The sequence below is a fragment of the Lepidochelys kempii genome, chromosome 1 (assembly GCF_965140265.1).
Source record: "Lepidochelys kempii isolate rLepKem1 chromosome 1, rLepKem1.hap2, whole genome shotgun sequence".
Classification (NCBI taxonomy): Eukaryota; Metazoa; Chordata; order Testudines; family Cheloniidae; genus Lepidochelys; species Lepidochelys kempii.
The window spans coordinates 211,502,001-211,522,485 of record NC_133256.1 but is presented as its reverse complement, the minus strand read 5'-3'; the positions used below and the strand labels follow the sequence as shown (position 1 = coordinate 211,522,485).

The window sequence follows — 20,485 nt, the reverse complement described above, 5'->3', positions numbered from 1 at the left end:
TCTCTGATTCCTATAATTCTCCCATGGATCTTGCCCATCCTCAGGTTGCAGAGCCCAGGCTATTGCCACCTGAAATGGCTCCCTTTCACAGGGGGCTGCACTGCCAGAACAGGTTGGATTAACGCCTTCTTTCTCTCTGACAGGTTTGCACAAGAGAATCAACTCTGTTTAGTCAACATGTGGGCAAGCCCCACAGAACTCACCTGAGGTACCAGTGGTCCCCCAAGCCATACTCCAGCCCACATATCCCAGAGCGAGGCCAGAGGCATTGTGGGAGTTTCCGCTCCAGCATGACAGTAGTGGCAACAACCTTCAAAACACAAAAAAGGTGTTGGCAAGACAACAAGGGGTGCAGAGACGGGGAAGTGGGTAGGACAAGCAGCAGGAAATCATGGGGGCATAGATGGCATCTATACTTCTCATAGACACATATGAGAGATATACCACACACGTGCCTACACAATGGGCCCCATTTCAGCCCTCCTCTGCCCTGGGCTGAAATACATTCCTCTTCCATGTTTTTTCATTCATTGATCTCCTCCTCCAAAAACACACATGCCTTCTACTGCCAAGAACTCAACCCTCCCCACACTGGACGAACCCACAAGGCTCTGCGGTCATCACTCCTGGGTTATACACATACCCTAATAGGAGCTCCTGACCCTGCCCTGTCCTAGGCTCAGAGTGAGTCTATGTATTAAGGCCCCTTCACATGTGGCTGAGCAGCACCCTCACCTGCGCTCTCCAAAGCTCGTCCCGCTCATGGGCCACGCGCCAGTGGGTGTCACCCATCATTGCAATGAGCAAGTTGAGCATGAGGAGGGTGGCAATGACAGCGAAGGCAGAGTAGGTGATGCCGTACATGAAGGGCAGGTCCACTTCATAGTTGGCGGGCCCATCGATGATGGTGAGGAAGAGCTCAAAGGTGCTGAAGAGAGCTATGGGGTAGTTATAGAAGTGGCCCAGCTCATCGGGGTTTTCAGTCTGGAAGATGACGTAAAAGGCTGGCATAGAGAGGAAAGGAGGGAAAATGAGTGAGGAAGCCTCTGTGTTTTCTCTGCTCTGCCCTGCACCATCCTACCATCTGCCTGAAAAAATAGTATAGAGTTAGATTTTAGCCCAGGGCAGCCATGCATCCCAGCTGCAGTCAGACAGCCCCAGTTTCCAGGGAGGCCTTCCTGTGTCACAGAGCTCATAGGACACTTAAAGAGTCCTGAGCGCTATTTGGGACTCATTTTGTTTAATCATAACAGGACAACATTATGTCCTCACTTCACGTGGTATCCAGAGCCCTCATCATGACACCAGTAGGCATAAAAAAAACATAGCAGCATCAGGCTGAGATTATTTTGTGTCAAAAGGCAACCGTGCCCTACATTGATCACAAAACACTGTGAATTCTGAAGGGAGAGTGACTAACTAAGTACCACCCCATCCCCTCTGGAGTAGAGAGGTGGGCTCCTCCTCTTTGTGGAATATTGACATTTTTTCAGAACTGGGTCAAGTCCCACCAGCCCCTAACATTTCCCCATGTCCAGGTTGCTGAGATCTCCCAAGCAGCCTGTCCTCTTCAGGGCTGAATCAATAACTTCCTAGGCAGATGTATCAGTTCGTGAATGAGAAGAGAGACTGGCAGAAGGGTGGGGCAATTTCGTAGGAAGAAACCTCAGATATGGGGAGGAAAAGGCAGGAAGAGGAGAAGGCATGGACTGTGAATAGCAAGGAGCAGGGGGAAAGGGAAGGGAGAAAATGGAACAGGCAACTTAAAGCCCAGCAGCATGGGCAGTCCTGGGAGCTTTGAATTGTATTCTAATATAAGCTATGAAGGAGCTGGAGGATTGAGTGCCCTCTTTCCAGACAACTGTTCCATAAAACCCAGTATTCTGTGGATGGATTTGCAAGACCTGGTGCCCCTCAGGGTGTCCATTGTGACCCTGCTGTCTTGTAACTGGGCTTGTGGCACCTTGCTGTACATTAATAGACACTGTGTATAGCATCATACCTACCTGATGCAAAGCCAAGTATCACCACTGCCATGAGCCAGCAGAAGCGCATGAGATCTCCAAATATCATCTGCAGATGAAACAAAAGCAGCTGCCATGAGACCCCACTCTCTCACAATGACAGCCCTGAAACTGAGGCTTTGTTGTCTAACTGGTCCATGTATCCTGGTCTCTCACCTCCCACCATAGCAAATCAGAGCAATGGTCCATCCAGTCTTGTATCTCATGTCAGATTGGATCAGACCACTAGTCCTTCTAGTCAGGAGACAGCATGGTCCAGTAGCCAAAGCAGGACACTGGAAGTCAGCAGATCTAATTTCTAATCCAAAGGAGTTACTGTGTGAGCTGGGGAAATTTACTTAACCTCTCTTGCCTCAGTTTCTCCAGATATGTAATACTGTATGCTAATGATACACACTCACTTTGTGAAAGTGCTCTGAGCTCTATGGATGGGAGTGCTATCGAAATGTTTGAGTAGTACTAGTCGTTTAGTAGCCGGGCTGCAGAATGGCTCATACTTGATATTTCAGAGGGAAGTCGGAACACCACCATAATACACTTGGTCCACCATAAAACACTGAAAACAGGGATTTCTTCTTGGCCACCCAGCTGCTGCTCAGCTAAAGCACAAGGACTGAGATATAATTTGTCTGGATAAGATTACCCAGCTGCAGTGATACTACTGTAGGCACGGCTATCAGTCCAATTAAATCTATCTATATATTTAATATTACTAAATTGCTTGGCTCAGTATTTTTTCCAGCAGTGTCATCCATTGAACTAGAGGACCCTACAGCCTGTTCCACCAGTATGACAGAGATGAGAAACCAATCTGAACTGACTAATGTTCTGAGCCAGTTTAGTGACTTCTATGTCTCTAATGTCCACTGTACCCTTCACTGTCCTGTCTGTGGCCTACCTCAGTACATAAAAGACGAACCTCACTTAAAACAGCCTGCTAGATAAAGGCCAAAGGGGTTCTCGTCTGGCTCCAGCAACTCGAATCCTACGCCAGAAACTCCTGGGAAAGTGTTTCCATTCTGATGGAAGGACCAAGATATGACCATAGGCACATGCTGATGCATGGCATGGCTGGATAACTGCTGCTCAGGATCCATCTTTGCTGATATCTTTATTACAGTCTCTCTCCCTCTTTCAGTCAGGCAGTGGGCTGTGTTGTTCTTACCTTCTGTATCATGATGGTGAAGGGTCCCAGCATCTGAAAGCCTCGTGCGAAGTACATGACATTGCACCAGCCCAGCACCAGGGCAAAGGACATGGGGATCACCTCTCCAGTGGTGCTGGTGAGACGCATCACCATGGTCACCAGGATCATACAGGCATAGGTGATGCTATAGAGGATAAGGCAGAGCCAGGAGGATCAGAATCACATTTCCACTCCACACTCCCACCTCGAACACTCAAGTCTCTCCTAACAACTAACTCTCTGTAATTCCTCCAACCTCCATCCACACCAGAAAGAAATCTGTATGAAATAAGGAGAGGGGGAACCTCACATGATGATGTGGAAAGGTCCTCCCAGAATAGTTTGTCCAAAGTACTTGGTGACTCCAACTCTGAAGATATCTGGAATCTAAAAAGAATACGCTGTTCAAATTGGGGCTCAATAAGTTCACATATGCACAGAACATTAAATATTATTGATTTCCCTTACCTCAAGGATCAATATTACTATGGCTCCTATCACCGTGATCAGCTCCCCTACCAGCCTCAGATTGTCCTCGGGAGTCACATAAGATTCCTGAAAGGAGAGAAGGAGCCCCCCCTCAGTCAAACTGTGCATGGCCAGGAGAGGACTCTTAGGCCCCATCTAGGTTTGAGCAAAACAGGATTCTCCTTTCAGGATTGCTCATGCCATAGTCTCCGGAAGAGGCAGTTAGGCTAGAAGATCAAGCATGACAGCGCGAATCAGGAAACATGGGTTTCTACCCCCAGCTCTGGCACTGGATGACTGCACAGTCACCTGGACCAACAAAGCCTCCTCTTTTGGGTCCCTTAGGTTTTGGGTGCCCAACTGAAGACACTGTGGGACTGATGTTGAGAGCTGCTAAGCACCTGCAGTACCCATTAAGTTCTGCTGGAGTTGGGTGCCCAGCGCTCCTGAAGAATCGGCCCCGGGAAACAAGTGAGTCTCTTTAACTGAGCTCCAGCCCACATCTGTCCACCTCCCTTCCCCTCCCCTGCTCTGTCCCATTTACTCCCCTTCCCTTTCCATGTAGCTAATCCTCTCCTAAGTAAACCCATCCCCCCACCCCAAACAGTGGACCAACACACTGTTTGACATCACCACCTAGTTCACTCTGCTTGTGGGTTCTACCCTTTTCCCCACCCTGCATCTGTCTGGTCTCTTCAGGCTGTAAGCTCTTTGGGTACATTGCCCAACACAATGGGGGCCCCACTCTTGGCTGCCCTTAGGCACTACCACCAGAAACAGGATGCATTATTATAATAAGAAGGGTGCTATAGGAGGTGCTCTCCCCTCTGAGTCAGTACTGAGCCCAACTTCCCAGCGTGCTGCTTGGGGGTGCTGTGCTGCAGGGAGCAGATGGCTGCAGGTATTCATTTGCCTACATAGCCTGTAAAGTGCTTTGGGACCTTTGGGCTAAAAAGCTGGGAAGATTTGTGGGATATTAATGGTGTACACAATGTACCTGCAGCAGTTTCTGGACGTAGATGGTATTGTCCCTTTCGTGTGTTTTGTTGCTCTGTCGACGTTTTAGAGGTCGGTAGACACAGCACATGGTGAAGCAAATCATGTACAGCACATAGAACAAGGCCAAGATGCAGAAATAGGGACGCCCATATTTATTCCACTTCAGGCTCACCAGCTCGTTCACAGGGGTTAGGTCCAGGATCCGACGGGCCTGAGAGACAAACACCAGACTTCATTCATTGCAGGGCACCTCTCTGTCCCCAAAGAGCAAACTGGCAAATCACCCCAAGTTCATGAAAACAATCACAATATCTTAAATCAAATCTGACTGGAATACTTGTCTGTCCCGTTTTGTCTGCCAAACACAGAGCAATGACTCAAAGGACATGGGCAGAGACAGGCTGCAGGAACGGGTCAGAATTTGTCCCACCTGGTCTATTAATGCCACTATACCCATCCAGAGTGCATTCACTCTGGAAACACCTGGATACCTTGCCATGCCAATAACAAAGAAGAGAGCAAGGTAGGAGAAGAAGAGAGGAGACAAAGACCTCAGTCCTGTTAGAAATGACAGGCTCTTCTTATGACAGGTTGATGCCCACATGGCAATACTGTAATATACTACAGTCATAGTCCCATACCCTGCAGTGTCTCTACAGAAAGCTGTAATGCTTCAGACCATTACTCTAGAATATTGTAATAATTTCTTGTTATAAGGGAGGTTACAGATCAAGAACTTGACTTGCCAACAGATCCCAGTGGGTGCCCCTTCCTGGTCTATACACTCTGGGTCTCCTGGAACCTGAATGGAGTCCAGCCACTACTCCAGTTTCAGGGTCCCTAGGCACATTCACAGGGTGCAGATCTTCTATCTGGCACCCTCCTCCTAGCGGTTCTGGATCCAGAGCTGATCCTTCTGACTCCGCAGTACTCAAACACACCCCTCTCCCTGGACTCTACCCATCAGGTGTGAACATCTGGTTTACAGTTTAACTCCTTCAGGGGCATGCAGTAATTACGAAGCAATCAACACATGCACACTTTGTTCAATCTACCAAATTGATGCTCTTTACTTAGTAGATGAAGCACAGGACAGTACAGATCATACCACACAATAAAACATCCTAAACACAATGCCCCTCCCTAGCTCACCCTCCCTTTGGGAGTCCCTGAGGGATCATCTGTGTTCTGGCAGGTAGGCAGGCAGGGTCCTCCAGGCCCTTGTGTGTCCTACCCTTTCAGCAGCCTCCCTAATCTTTCTTTGCTGCAAAATGGCTGTCTCTTTCCCTGTTCCTCTTGTGGTGTCCCTTTATAGACTCCTGCTGGGGTCACCTGCTTCTTTTGTTCTGCCTTCTGGTAATCCTCCATTACTCCCAAACCCCCTCCCTTCAGACACAAGGAGGAAGCCACCTCTCTCAGGGTGTGCAAACCTATTGTCCCAAGGTGTTTTATTTTGAGTTCTGATCATTCACCATGATCTGGCCTGGCAGAGAAAAATGCCACAACCCTGCTAACTCTTGGGGGATCCACATCCATATAGGCTTTTTTCCAGGACATAGTAATTTCAAAATACAATTTCATAAAGTCATCCACAACTCAGAAGTGATACAAACAGACCCCCCAGTTTGTCACACCAACATACCTCTCTTTTCTTGGTGGTGACAATGAGTTCCAAGAGAGATTGGTCATCTCCCCAGGAGTCGATCTCTGTGAGGTCATACAGGGTAGAGACCAGGGGGCCGAAGGTCCACTGGATGTGCTTTCTGTTCTGCATAAGGTGCTGGAACATCTGATTGGCAAGAAGGGCAGAGCTGGGCTCATGGAAGGCTGTACACATTTGCCCAAACCACCCATCACCACCAGCACCAGTATCCCAGGACATTGAAATCACCTGCACCCCTACTTCCAACTCAGCTCCGAAAACACTTGTCTACAGAAACCTTGCAGAGAGGGGGTTGGACTGTGATCTTATTAATTCTCAAGCCAAGCAAATGTGGGATGGGTCAAAACTCGGATGGAAGACCTATGTGCTATAGGTATTACTGGTTCAGTAGGGGGTGCTCTCCTTTCTAAGTTAGTACTGACCCTAAGCCCCAGCACAGTGTTAAATGCCATGGTGCAGGTGACTCGGTAGGTGATGTTTCCTTTTCTAAGTCTCCACCTCAGCCTGGTACTATGGTGCTGATGAGGCAGGAGGTGGTGCTCTTCTCTCTCAATCAGCACTGAGCTGGTCTTCCAGCATTTTCCCCTGAACTGTCAGTGGAGAATATTACAGCTCCCCTCCAGCAACACTCCCCTGTAGTGTTACTGACACAGAGCAGTTGCTGTGTGCCACCCCAGAGGCAGCTGCATTTTGGAGTGATATCTGGAAAGTGCTTTGGGATCCTTCAGACGGAGACATGCCTCAGCAACATCAGCAACTATGAAAGCCAAGTGCTGCACACAAACTCACCACAGTGTTGCCCTCAACCCCAGCTAGCTTGAATGGAGTGAGCCCCTTGTTGTTAGGGATTAAGTCCAGGGCTCCCAGCTCCCTTTCGCTCTTGTCATAGGAGAGAAGGAAGTTGTACATCTGGCAGGCAAAAATCTTGTTGGGTTGGAGAACCAGGATGTGGAGAACAGTGTTCCCTGTGTGGAGAGAGAGACAGAGGGATGAGATAACTGGTAAAATGGGAAACACAAATCACCTCCCAATCTTGACAGACTCTCAGACAGTCAATATACAGACCTTGCTCAGCCTCTGTACAAGAGGGTTTTCCATTAGTATTCTGTGTGGCTCTGCACAGTATGAACAGCCCCACTTGACAATTAAGGAAAAGTAGCCCGCATCTAAAGTCCTTCAATCCACAGAAAACTGAATAATAAAAGACAGCTGGTGTCGTATTTTATCTAGGCAAAAGTCTATTTAAGGTTCCAGTATAGAACTAGTCATCCTGGAACAGACCATTGTTCCAGCTAGCCAGCTCTGATATTACCACCTCACCAACTGGGATGTTTTTCCCTGGGATTCAAGTTAGCATCTTTCATAATTTTGAAACACTAGTTCTGGCCATCTCATTTCCTATGTAAATCCTGCCCGTGGTGTGTCTCACTGCAGAGGAGAGACAGGTCTCAGCTGTAATGAACACAAAGGGGATTTTTTAATGAGACTGATGCACACAGATGGACCCTGTGGCTTTCTCTCTCTTTCTGGCTCTCAGACACAGCCTTTGCAGCCTACTGTCACCACACAGGGTCTCCCTAAAGCCTGGACTATGCTCTTATGGGAGGGACTGCTTGCTGCTGAGTACATTACGATACCATATTGCTATGTCCCTTTGTTGCCCTTCACTGGACCTTCTCAGTCTCACCAGAACCTTTCTTAAAGTGAGTTGACCAACTTCAGACACAGTCCCACAAAGGTACCATCATTTGGTACCACACCATTCGCACAGCACCTTGAAAGAAGCCACTGAAGAGCTCTTACCCAAGGAGTCTTGTGCTCTGATGTTGGCTCCATGTTTGATGAGCAACCGGACGATCTCCTCACTTCCTACACAGGCTGCGAAGGATAAGATGTGCTCCCCTGAAGAGAAAGGAATGGAGACAAGGGAATACATAATATGGAGTTAAAGAGAGGAGACGAAAAGAGGGCAAAAAACCCAGACCACTAAACACATCCCTTATACACACACACACACACACACACACATCTTTATGTAAAAAACCCATGTAAACTGTATTCCAAATGCTTTGCAGAGGTACCCAACAGGGAGGGGAGCACAGAAATCAGGAGGTACTGCCTAAGCAAGGCAAAGGAGACGTGTTTGCTGACAGGATTTTTAAAAGAGCGGGATAATGAATGAGGCAAAGAGATCCAGGGAGGCTGTTCCACATGGAAGAAGCCACAGAGGAGAAGGAAGCCACAGAGGAGAAGGGTCCTGAACCAACAAAGTGAAACTAAAACAATGAGAAGAGGGAAAGGGAAGGCTTATGTCACACAGCTAGAGGGAGCAGGGAGGGTCTGGGGTTGGGTAGAGAAACTAGCTCTGCAACACTGAGTGGGGAAAATCCACGAAGAGTTTTAAAACTCAGGAGGACAATTTGGAACTGGATCCAGTTGGAGCTGGATCCCACAATGAATGGGAAGGCAGTGGAGTGGGCGGAGGAGGGCTGGTTTGCTCACACCTGAGAAGACACGTAGGGACATCTTGCATGAGCTGGCAGCTGAAGAGCTGGGATTTAGAGGAGGCCGTATAGCAGTGAGTCAGCGCGAGCCGCATCTAACCCTGAGTTAAAACAAACTCTCTCAGGCCTCCCGCTTCATGCATACTACAGAAACAAAATGGTCACAGACAATGTTTTCAGCACACCTTTAAGGGAATGGAGAGATTGCTTATGAAGAAAGATTACAATAGTTAAATAGGAGCTGTACAGTGGAGTTAAAGGAAAACAAAGAGAGGACATAATAACTGTTTATAAGGGTCTGAAGTGGAAAACACCATGGAGGAAGAGAAATTGCTTAGGATGACAGCAGAATATGAGTCCACAGTGTGATGCAGTTGTGACAACGGCTAATATCATTCTGGGGTGTATTAACAGAAGTGTCGTGGATAAGATATGGGAGGTGATTGTCCCACTCTACTCAGCACCGGAAAGGCCTCAGCTGGAGTCCTGTGTCCATTTTTGGGCACCATGTGTTAGGAAAGATGTGAACAAATTGGAGAGTCCAGAGGAGAGCCACAAAAATTATCAGAGGTTTAGAAAACCTGACCTATGAGGAAAAGTTAGAAAAACTTGGCACGATTAGTTTTGGGGAAAAGAAGACTGAGGTGGGACCTGATAATAGTCTCCAAATGTGTTAAGGGCTGTTATATCTCCAGGTCCACTGAAGATAGGACAAGAAGTAATTGGCTTAATTTGCAGCAAGGGAGTTTTATGTTAAATATTAGGAAAAACTTTCTAACTATAAAAGTAGTTAAGCTTTGGAACAGGCTTCCAAGGGAGTATGTGGAATCCCCATCACTGGACATTTTTAATAACAGGTTGGACAAACAACTGTCAAGGATGCTCGAGATTTACTTGGTCCTGATCAAGATCCCCTCCGGCCCTGCATTTCCATGATTCTATGAGTCCATGAGTGAACAGAATAAAATAGGTCAAAAGGGGAAGTATAAACTTAATGTGAACAGAAGGTGAAATGCACTTCTGTGCAGAGAAACAGCACAGTGCCCATGCACTACTTCAGTCTCAGTTAAGCCTGCAAAATAGAGTGTAAGGCCATGCCTACACTTACAAGCTTACAGAAGCACAGCTGTACCAATACAGCTGTGCCATTGTAAGAGCGCTCATGTAGCAACGGCATGCCAACAGGAGAGAGTAATAAAATCAGCTCAACAAGTGGCAATAGTTATGTCGGTGGGAAAGCATCCCCCCACTGACACAGCGCTGTGCACACGAGTTCTTATACCAGCAAAACTTATGTCACACAGGGTGTTTTTTCACACCCCTAAGTGACAAAAGTTTTGCCGACAGAAGTGCTAGTGTAGACATGGCCTAAGTGGAATGTAAGGAGTACACCAGTCTTATACTGGCCCTATTCACAAGGTTGAATTTCACCCAGAAAGAGCAAAAGTTGCCCTATCTAAAGCAAGAACTAAAATACTCTGACCTAAGTGGAGCTTCTTCCAATTTACACGCATATGAATGAGAGCAGAATCATACCTGATACATTTTGTTTGAAAAGTTTCTATCTAAATCTATCTCTGTTTTTTTAAAAGCAATCGCATGGGGAGATTATTACCTTTATTTTTGAAGTGCTCTTGCTTTCCCCACTCTGTAATTAAACAATAGCCAGGCAGATATACAAGAGAATATTAAAAACCCTTTGGGGCTAAAAGCTCAAAGACGCCAAGTTTCAGTGGGTGTGGATTTTGATTTAATCAGGAGTAAAACTGCATGGGGAAAGCAGAACCCTGAGCCAACCTCCTCAACCCACAGTCACATACTCCTCTCCAGAGTGTTTCAAACTACTCTAAGTGAAAATTAATGAAAGCTCATTTAAAAAAAAAAAAAAAGTAAATTTCTCTGCTAGATACAGTTTAATTACAGTCAGAAATGAGTATCATAGAATGGTTGTGCTACTCTAATTTATGTCACCTGAGGCTCTGGCCCAGCAAAATCTCAAAGGAAAAATCAATCTTTAAATACAAGAATACTCCTGAAGTGGATCATAGGATTTGGATATGGAAAAGGCCTGCTACAATCCTGTAGCCTTAACATTCCATCTATGCTGCAGGGAATTTCCTGCCTGGGAAGTTCCATTGAACAGCACAAAGTTTCTGAAATAAAGGAGCCACTCCTTTCCTGTAGGTTAGCCAGAATTGTAAGGTCCCAGGACTATTAGGTCACATCTTATCTATACCCCATGTCCCCAAGCCCAGCCAGAAACAGAAATGTTCCCAGCATTCTGCTCAAGAAACAGACCAGTCTCCTGTTAAGAGATAGCCCCACTTAGTACCAAATATACGGAATGCTATTCTGCTCCAGTTTTTTTCTTATTATCTGAGATGTTATCCTTTTAGTTTTAAGTGACTCCTGCTTTGAGGCTTCTGCTAATCTCACAGGGGAAATATTTTTGCTTTTCAGAAATGTTTCCTGGTATTCAGCCTACATTTTCTCATTGCTAAATTTCACCCCTTTATTCTTAGTTATCCCCTATGGAGTCTCTTTAACAATTCCTCTGTCTACTGGGCACATGCTTCAAGGAGGATGGGATGAGATGAGATCATATGATCATAGAATCATAGAATAGCAGGGTTGGAAGGGACCTCAGGTGGTCATCTAGTCCAACCCCCTGCTCAAAGCAGGACAAATATTCAACTAAATCATCCCAGCCAGGACTTTCTCAAGCCTGACCTTAAAAACCTCTAAGGAAGGAGATTCCACCACTTCCCTAGGTAACGCATTCCAGTGCTTCACCACCCTCCTAGTGAAAAAGTTTTTCCTAATATCCAACCTAAACCTCCCCCACTGCAACTTGAGACCATTACTCCTCGTTCTGTCATCAGCTACCACTGAGAACAGTCTAGATCCATCCTCTTTGGAATGCCCTTTCAGGTAGTTGAAAGCAGCTATCAAATCCCCCCTCATTCTTCTCTTCTGCAGACTAAATAATCCCAGTTCCGTCAGCCTCTCCTCCTAAATCATATGTTCCAGTCCCCTAATCATTTTTGTTGCCTTTCGCTGGACTGTGTCAAATTTTTCCACATCCTTCTTGTAGTGTGGGGCCCAAAACTGGACACAGTACTCCAGACGAGGCCTCACCAATGCCCAATAGAGGGGAATGATCACGTCCCTTGACTTGCTGGTAATGCTCCTACTTATACAGCCCAAAATGCCGTTAGCCTTCTTGGCAACAAGGGCACACTGTTGACTCATATCCAGCGTCTCGTCCACTTTAACCCCTAGGTCCTTTCCTGCAGAACTGCTGCCTAGCCTCTTGGTCCCTAGTCTGTAGCGGTGCATGGGGTTCTTCCGTCCTAAGTGCAGGACTCTGTACTTGTCCTTGTTGAACCTCATCAGATTTCTTTTGGCCCAATCCTCTAATTTGTCTAGGTCCCTAGGTATCCTATCCCTACCTTCCAGCATTTCTACCACTCCTCCCAGTTTAGTGTCATCTGCAAACTTGCTGAGGGTGCAATCCACGCCAACCTCCAGATCATTAATGAGATGATCTATGGCATTAAGATGAGATGGCATAGATGCTAGCCAGAAAGAGAAAGAGATATGAATGGATGGAAGAAAGAGAGATGAATAAGAGAGACAGAAAGATGGCTGACAGACAAACCCAAGTACTCTGTGGCAAGGCCCTCAGGTTTTTGCAGGCCTATTGTTCAGCAAAAGGGAAATTCTGTGGCAGCATCAGATCATGTTGTTTTTAAATGGACATGTTCATTGAAAAAATAATGCCATGAGCACCGAGCCCTTTGGATTATTTTGGGGACCCAGTCTGTGAATTCCTTACACACACTGAATAGTATCTTGCTCCACGTGTAGCTCCACTGAAATCAATAGGGCCATCTGTGAAGTAAAATACTACTCAATAAGAGGGATGTGCACATACTCTGCCCCTTTGACATGAAACTTCATTCATGTCATGGTGCCCTTACTTTTTATTACTTTCAGTGTATTGCAGAATTTTGTATTGTGTAACTATATAGGAGAGGGTGCTGGGGGAAGCTGGAGGTTTTAACAGCTGGGTAGGAAGCAACTGGGGATCTGACCACCTGGGAAGGAGTAGGAGGCAATTTGGGATTAACACATTAGTTGGATGTTTCTGCTAAAATGGTCCAATGTGAAGCATTTACAAATGATGGTGTAGCACCCATAAGGGCACATCAGGGTTACATTTACCTGTGCCTTGACTCTTTAAGGACTGAAAGTCTGCTGAAGGCATTAAAGGGGATAGCTCTGGTTGCATGGCAACAGCAGAGCTGTGAGTGTTCCCAGGGTATGTCTACTCTGCCATGTAAGCCCACAGTTAGTGGGACTCGAATCCGCACACCCTGGGTTTGCAAGCCCAGGGCTTGAGCATCCACACACATTGGTGACCACAGATTTACAATTTGTGGATCTGGGCCCCAAATCTGGAGATCCAGCATCCACACTGCAGCACCCGAGTCAAACCATCTATCCCAGGCTGCCTGGTGCTCTCCCCAACCCTCCCAGCTGTGGCCACTCTAGCCCCTAGATTATAGTGCAGTGTGGGAAAACTTGACTGTCCATCTTGCATGTTACAAGAAGCTGTCACAGCCCACCAAGTTCCCAACATCTTGCTGAGCCGTATTTTGGGTCTGCATGTTCTGGGCAACCAGAGACAGCATCATGGCGGAGTCACCATTTGAAGAGCTTCTCTTGCTTGTGTTTTCACTCCTGTTTCACTAAATGGGCAGAGCTTCAATGAGATGCTGGTGGACATTCGAGCAGCATTTCCTGACCCACCAAAGGCATCTGGAGGAGGAGTCGGAGGAGGAAGAGGACACAGACATTGAGGACTTGAACTAGCTGATGCTGCTTACAACTCTCAGGATAGCCACTGATGCCACCTGTGTAGACTGGCACTTCTGGATCCACAAGTACAGACTGGGCCACAAGCAGAGACTGGTGGGACCACATGGTCATGTGGATCTGGGACAACCAGTAGTGGGTCCAGAACTTTCGCATGAAGAAAGTTATGTTTCTGGAGCTTTGTGAGCAGCTTGCTCCGACCCTCCAGCATCAGGACACACATATGGGGGCGGCCAATACCAATCCAGAAGTGGGTTGCCGTAATTGTCTGGAAGCTGGCTACCCCACAATGCTACAGGCCGATTGCTAACCAGTTCAGCATTGCAAAGTCAACTGAGGGTAAAGTGGTGGCAGAGGCAATCAGGTGGGTGGTTTACTCCAAGGTGGCGATCATAAAAGATATTCCAAAAGTATCTGCTGGTTTTGAGAAAATGGGGTTTCCAAATTGTGCCAGGGCCCCGCACCCCGCTCTCTGCTCTTGGTCCCACTCTGTGGAGGGGTCTCTGGGCAGAGGACACTAGGCATAATAGTTTGCGGGTGGGCTTAAGTGTGGGGCACTGTAGTTCTCAACCTATGGCCCAGGAAATATTTTGTGGGCCACAAAGATAAATAGGTTGAGAACCACTGCACCAGAGATTCACCAAAATCTGGCTGTGCACCTGTGACCAACTAGCAAGGACTTCTTCATGTTGGTGGCCATAACAAATACAGCAGAAGGTTCACTCAGCGGTCAGAATAAAATGGAAGTATTAAGTGCCAAGCAGCTGTACTTGAACCAGGGAGTGACTTCCATTTTCTGGGAGTTGATTGGCCAGTCTTGGGACTCCTGGACCCAGACCCAAACCTGCCCCCAGCTGTTGCGGCCCCAGCCGCAGCCCCCTTACCCTGTCCACACACACCCCTAGCCGCGGCCCGGCTCTTGGGAAGGGGGGTGTGGACAGGGGTAAGGGAGGGCACTGCCATGAAAAGTCTGGGGACCCTTGGTGTAGCTGTTTGGGCTAGGGCTGGAGCCTGGGCTCTGAGACCCTCCCCCTTCCAGCCTAAGCCTGAACTTCTACACTACTATTTTTAGCCCTGCACCTCAAGCTCCATGAGGCAGAGTCAATTGGCCTGGGCTCTGAGACTTGCTGCTGCAGTTTTTTTCTTTTCCTTTTCCTTTTTTTTTTTTTTTTTTTGGCTATGCAAACCTACCCTAAGAGACAAACCTGAACCTGAATCTTTTGTAGACTGTTCCAGGAATAGCTGCTAGGGGAGATTTAATGGTTTGTAAGTACTCTGGCGGGGGGAGTTAGAGGACCTTCACATGGACATAGGAGCCCTTTAATACCTGCTAAAGGATGAAGTTTTAAGAGAAGTTTGTGACTCTCTGGGTATTTCTGGGTCAAGTCAGAGTGAAACTGCAGCTAAATGTCATTTTGCTTTAGTCAAATATAGAAGAAGCAATTTACATGAGCAGGATGAGTTGGAAGATCAGGAAGTGTCTGCACTGCTGTCATTAAAAGATAAGATTTTACACCTCACAGCAATGGAGAAGCAAATGGGAAAAACTGATGAAAGACCATTCAGAAACGGTAAAGTGAAAAATTAAAATAGAATGAAATGATGAAAAAAATTAAAACCAGCCCCCTGTTGTCAAATCTGTCAGCCTACCACAGAAAACAAAAGCAATTTTAAAGAAAGACTTTAAACCTACAGAGAAGATTGGGAATTTCCACCAAAAGGACAGGTTAAGCCAATCAATTGAAAGTGGGACTCAAACGGGGTACACTGAGGCAGAAAATATGTGATCGGGGCTCTTTGCCCAGCACGGAGCTTCAGGGGCTACTTGGAGAGAAAAACTAATCTGAGCCTGCCAAAACTGAGGGGTATCTTAAGATCCTATAATCAAGAAAAAAGAAAAGGAGTACTTGTGGCACCTTTGAGACTAACCAATTTATTTGAGCATGAGCTTTCGTGAGCTACAGCTCACTTCATCGGATGCATCTTAACTGTGAAGACAGACTAACACGGCTGTTACTCTGAAACCTATAATCAAGAAAATGTGCCATTGAACTTTACCTGCAGCTCTCAAGAGCAACACAAGAGCCAAAACAGACACCTCTGGATTTCCTAGTCTGAGCCCTTGATTTGAGACATAATGTTTGCCAGCCTGACAAGAAGCTGACTCTGACCTAAGAAATGACCTTGTCTTTGTACAAAACATGTTCCTCCATACAGTCCTGACAGGACTGCAGAATGACAATATTCAGACTGTGATTCAACTTTATTTAAAAGATAATCAGGTTGCAGATGAGACCTTGTTTGAGAAGCTGCACACTTTTGTAAATGATCAGATAGAGAGAGAGCAGAAGCTGGGGAATGGAGGCGTATGTGCTACGGCAGTTGCATATAATTCTGTTCGGTCGTCCTATACACAGAGCACTGATCAGAGAGTAAAGCAACACTTCCTCCCAAAGGAAAAGGAGTCTCCCATACTGATCAATGAGGTAAGGGAACTAAAGGCTAGTATTGATGCAATCTAAGATGTGATAGCTGAAATTAACATATTAAAGCAGGCTGTCCAGGACTTGTGGCACCTTAGAGACTAACCAATTTATTTGAGCATGAGCTTTCGTGAGCTACAGCTCACTTCATCAGATGCATACCGTGGAAACTGCAGTAGACATTATATACACACAGAGACCATGAAACAATACCCCCTCCCACCCCACTGTCCTGCTGGTAATAGCTTATCTAAAGTGATCATCAAGTTGGGCCATTTCCAGCACAAATCCAGGTTTTCTCACCCTCCGCCCCCCCCCCACACACACACACAAACTCACTCTCCTGCTGGTAATAGCCCATCCAAAGTGACAACTCTCTTTACAATGTGTATGATAATCAAGGTGGGTCATTTCTAGCACAAATCCAGGTTCTCTCACTCCCTCACCCCCCTCCAAAAAACCACACATACAAACTCACTCTCCTGCTGGTAATAGCTTATCCAAAGTGACCACTCTCCCTACAATGTGCGTGATAATCAAGGTGGGCCATTTCCAGCACAAATCCAGGTTTTCTCACCTCCCCCACCCCCATACAAACTCACTCTCCTGCTGGTAATAGCTTATCTAAAGTGATCATTAAGTTGGGCCATTTCCAGCACAGTCTCTAAGGTGCCACAAGTACTCCTTTTCTTTTTGCAAACACAGACTAACACGGCTGTTACTCTGAAACCTGTCCAGGACTGTGACAAAAGAACTGATAATGGTATGAGCAGTCATGCAGACATGAAGCAAGCCCAGAGAAGAAGATGTGTTGTTGCAGGCAATCTGGCAGAGTCAGGATGTGGTATAGGAAAAGCAGAGATAAAGCTGATACTGCATCTGATTTACCAGGAGCAGCCTGCAGTTGCTGCTCCTGAGGGAATTCTGAGCCAAAAAAAATAAAAATTCTGCACACAATATTTTAAAATTCTGCAATTTTTATTTGTCAATAAATAAATGTGGAGCCTCCAGCATGGCAGTGGGGAGCACAGGCCACTGGCTGCATGGAGGTGGGAAATCACCCTGCAGCCCTCCCCAGGACATGGACTCTGTGGTGAGGCTGCACCCAACCCTGACACAATGCAAGGGCCGGGCCTGCCCCAGAAACACCCTGGGGCCCTGCCCCTCCATGCTAGGTGCACCAGGTGTGGGCAGGCAGGCTCAGCCCAGCAGGATCCAAGTGTGGGGGGATCCAGGTGTAGGATGAGAGGGTTCTGTGTGGTGCAATCTGGGTGTGGGCAGCTGAGCGAGGTGTCTGGGTGGGGGCGGGATCTGAATGCACAGAGTCTGGTTCGGGGGTTCTGGGTGCAGGGGCAATGGGATTCTGAAAGGGGTCTAGGCAAAAGTAGTGGGGCTCATTGGTGCAGTCTGAGTGTAGGGGACTCAGCAGGGGGGATCCAGGAGAACTTAGTGGGGTGGGGGTCCAGGTACAGCTGGTTGGGGTTCAGTGGGGAGAGGTTCTGGGTGAAGAGGGCTCGCCAAGGTGGTCCAGGTGAAGGGGAGGTAGGGGGCACATTGGGGTGGTGAGGAGCTCTGTGACATTGCGAACGCTGTGGCCCCGGGGCTGGAGGAGCTGTGCCCTCCCTCTCTTTTGCTACAACAAACACCTAGCTATAATAGCCAAATGGCTTGGACCCAGGGGGTTCGTTATAGGTGGGTGCATAGGCACCAACTCCGTGGGTGCTCCGGGACTGGAGCACCCATGGGGAAAAATTGGTAGGTGCTCTGCACCCACTGACAGCTTCCTGCCCCCGCTCCAGCTCTGCCTCCACTCCGCCTCCTCCATGAGCACGCCATGTGCCCGCTTTTCCCCCCTCCCTCCCAGTGCTTGCTGCCGCGAAAGAGCTTCTTAAAGGGCAAAGGTAAATCTAATTCTGACATTCGTTTGTGCGTGCTACACTCCCCCCTCAAATGTTAGGAGCATGTACTGGGCCTTTAAGAGCAGAGCACATGTTAACGGGAACTGGATTGGGGCCAGTGAGAACTGGCTGGAGGCACTCCAGAGTCAGCTTCACCAGCTACACAGCTAGGAGCACATGGCTTCCCTTTGTTTTATGTACTTCTGTTTTAGTTCTAATAAAGCCTTACTTCTACATCCAGACTGTGCCTCCTTCTTACGAAACCACAAGACAACACATTGTAAATGTGATGTTGTCCCAACATTTATATTAAAACGTCTAACATACAGTCCATCCATTTGACTTATTAGTCAAATCCAAGAGTTCCACAAGTGCATGGTGCTGCTCTCTTACCAAGTGGCAGAGTACTTGTCAGGAACCTTTCAGAGAAAGGAGGAAAAGGCAAATTAAGATCCTAGTGGGAAGATAAGATTCATGTAGTACTTCAAAGGAAAGGGGATAGTTCAGTCTATGAAGTAAAAGCAGAAGATGTAAAAGGATATGTTAGAGCTCTTCACTGCAATCTTTTACTTTCCTGTGACTTCTTACTTAGGGATATAATTCCATCCTCTAACCCACCGCAGGCAGGGAGGGATAGCTCAGTGGTTTGAGCATTGGCCTGCTAAACCCAGGGTTATGAGTTCAATCCCTGAGGGGGCCATTTAGGGATCTGGGCCTGGAATTGGTCCTGCTTTGAGCAGGCAGTTGGACTAGATGACCTCCTGAGGTCCCTTCCAACCCTGATATTCTATGATAAGACACAGAAAACAAGGCAAGCTAGTGCAATAAGAGATAACAAAAGGACAGCAGTGAGGGTGAAGATGAACCACATTACGTGATGGTTCCAGATACTGCCCATAGTACAGACCCTCAATTCCTGGGAAATGAGGATGTAGTTGATTCTGTAAACTTGAAAGCAGCTGAGTGGAGTGATATGACATTCACAGCTGCTGTAGAGAAACATGAATGCCAAAATGAGACCATGGAACCTGAAACAAGCACTGCACAAGAGGACAGATCACCAGACAATCCACTAACATGTGAAGTCACCTGACCAGCGAGAGAAGAGTCCCACTGACATATGAACGATTAGGAACACCTACTTATAAGTGTCTAAATCCAACTTTTGGACTAGTGAATGCATCATGGATTTATCCACTTGTTTGTCACATGCCATACCAAGCGCCTATTCCTGGACCTAATCTTACATTCTCTCCAAGGCTGATGTAATATTGGGAAATGAAGTATTTGATAGCTCTGGATAGTTTATAATTATGTTAATTTAGTATTGTGATGCTGTATGATAGAAACATGACCATTTATATAATGAATATTGCCATTGTTAGACAATTGCAACAAATCGTGTACAAAGTAAATCATGTACAATGTTAATGAAAACGTTATGATTTGCTAAGTATGATTAGCTTGTTTGTATCCGTGTATCATCACAGTATTTGAAGTTAAGAATATAGGCTATATAGATCTATATCCCAAATGTGTTTGCTCCTGGGATAACATCCCCAAGGTAATTTACATCCAGTCTGGCCAGCACATTGTGAATGAACTATTCAAGTTGATGGCCCATTAAAGAACATCTAACACTCACAATGGGCCACAGAAGAAGCTTGTCCCCACCCAGTGAGTCTTCCTGTGGATGCTTTAGCCAGAATATGGGTAAAGGCTGCTCCTGTGAGTCTTCAAAGCATGTAAGGGCATGTGACTTGCTCGTGTGACTCTGGACTCCATCTTGGGCCTAAAATAACAAGGAAGCTCTAATCAAGGACTCATGACCCCCAAGCTGCTGTGGTAAGTTCCAGAGAGAAATTTGCAAACTAGCAGTTTATTCCATCACTGCTTCAAATCTGATATAAGAACTTTTCAATCTCTTATATGTACATGATTTCCATAACCACTTTAACTCTCTTCTATTTATTTTCTCTTATAAATAAACCTTTAAATTTCAGTTACTAATGGATTGGCAGCAGTGTGATTATTGGCTAAGATCTGAATTATATATCTACCTGGCTAAGTGGATGGTCTCTTGATATCAGAAGAAACCTTGGTTTGATTAAATTGGTTTTCAATAGCCACTCATCACAAAGTCTAGTGTCTGGGGGTGAAATAAGGGCTGGGATGCCTAAGGAGACTGCATCTTTGACTTCGTGTTAACCAATGTGGTGAGACAGAAGTTTACTTTTGTTACTAGCTTGGTAGAATAACCACCATTTTGGGGAGAGTCTGCCCCATTTCTCAGCAGCTTGTCCTGAATCTGGCATCCTCAGCTGTGACCCACTGAGGCACGGTGAGAGATATGGTTTCTAACTAGCTTGCCATATGCCC

At 46.6% G+C, this 20,485-nt stretch overlaps 1 protein-coding gene across 3 annotated transcripts in view; it reads right to left on the bottom strand.

The window, feature by feature from the left end:
• The window catches only part of LOC140898625 (transient receptor potential cation channel subfamily V member 6-like), an 87,820-nt gene that overhangs the window by 17,886 nt on the left and 49,449 nt on the right, over positions 1-20,485 (bottom strand). For all 3 annotated transcript variants that reach the window (XM_073312712.1, XM_073312719.1, XM_073312728.1), the window contains 10 exons: positions 8,144-8,242; positions 7,130-7,305; positions 6,320-6,466; positions 4,676-4,888; positions 3,679-3,765; positions 3,521-3,597; positions 3,190-3,355; positions 2,007-2,073; positions 736-1,004; positions 204-310 (listed from right to left, as the gene is read on the bottom strand). In XM_073312712.1, the coding sequence (XP_073168813.1) occupies positions 204-310; positions 736-1,004; positions 2,007-2,073; positions 3,190-3,355; positions 3,521-3,597; positions 3,679-3,765; positions 4,676-4,888; positions 6,320-6,466; positions 7,130-7,305; positions 8,144-8,242 (1,408 nt within the window). The remainder of the gene's footprint in view (positions 1-203; positions 311-735; positions 1,005-2,006; positions 2,074-3,189; positions 3,356-3,520; positions 3,598-3,678; positions 3,766-4,675; positions 4,889-6,319; positions 6,467-7,129; positions 7,306-8,143; positions 8,243-20,485) is intronic.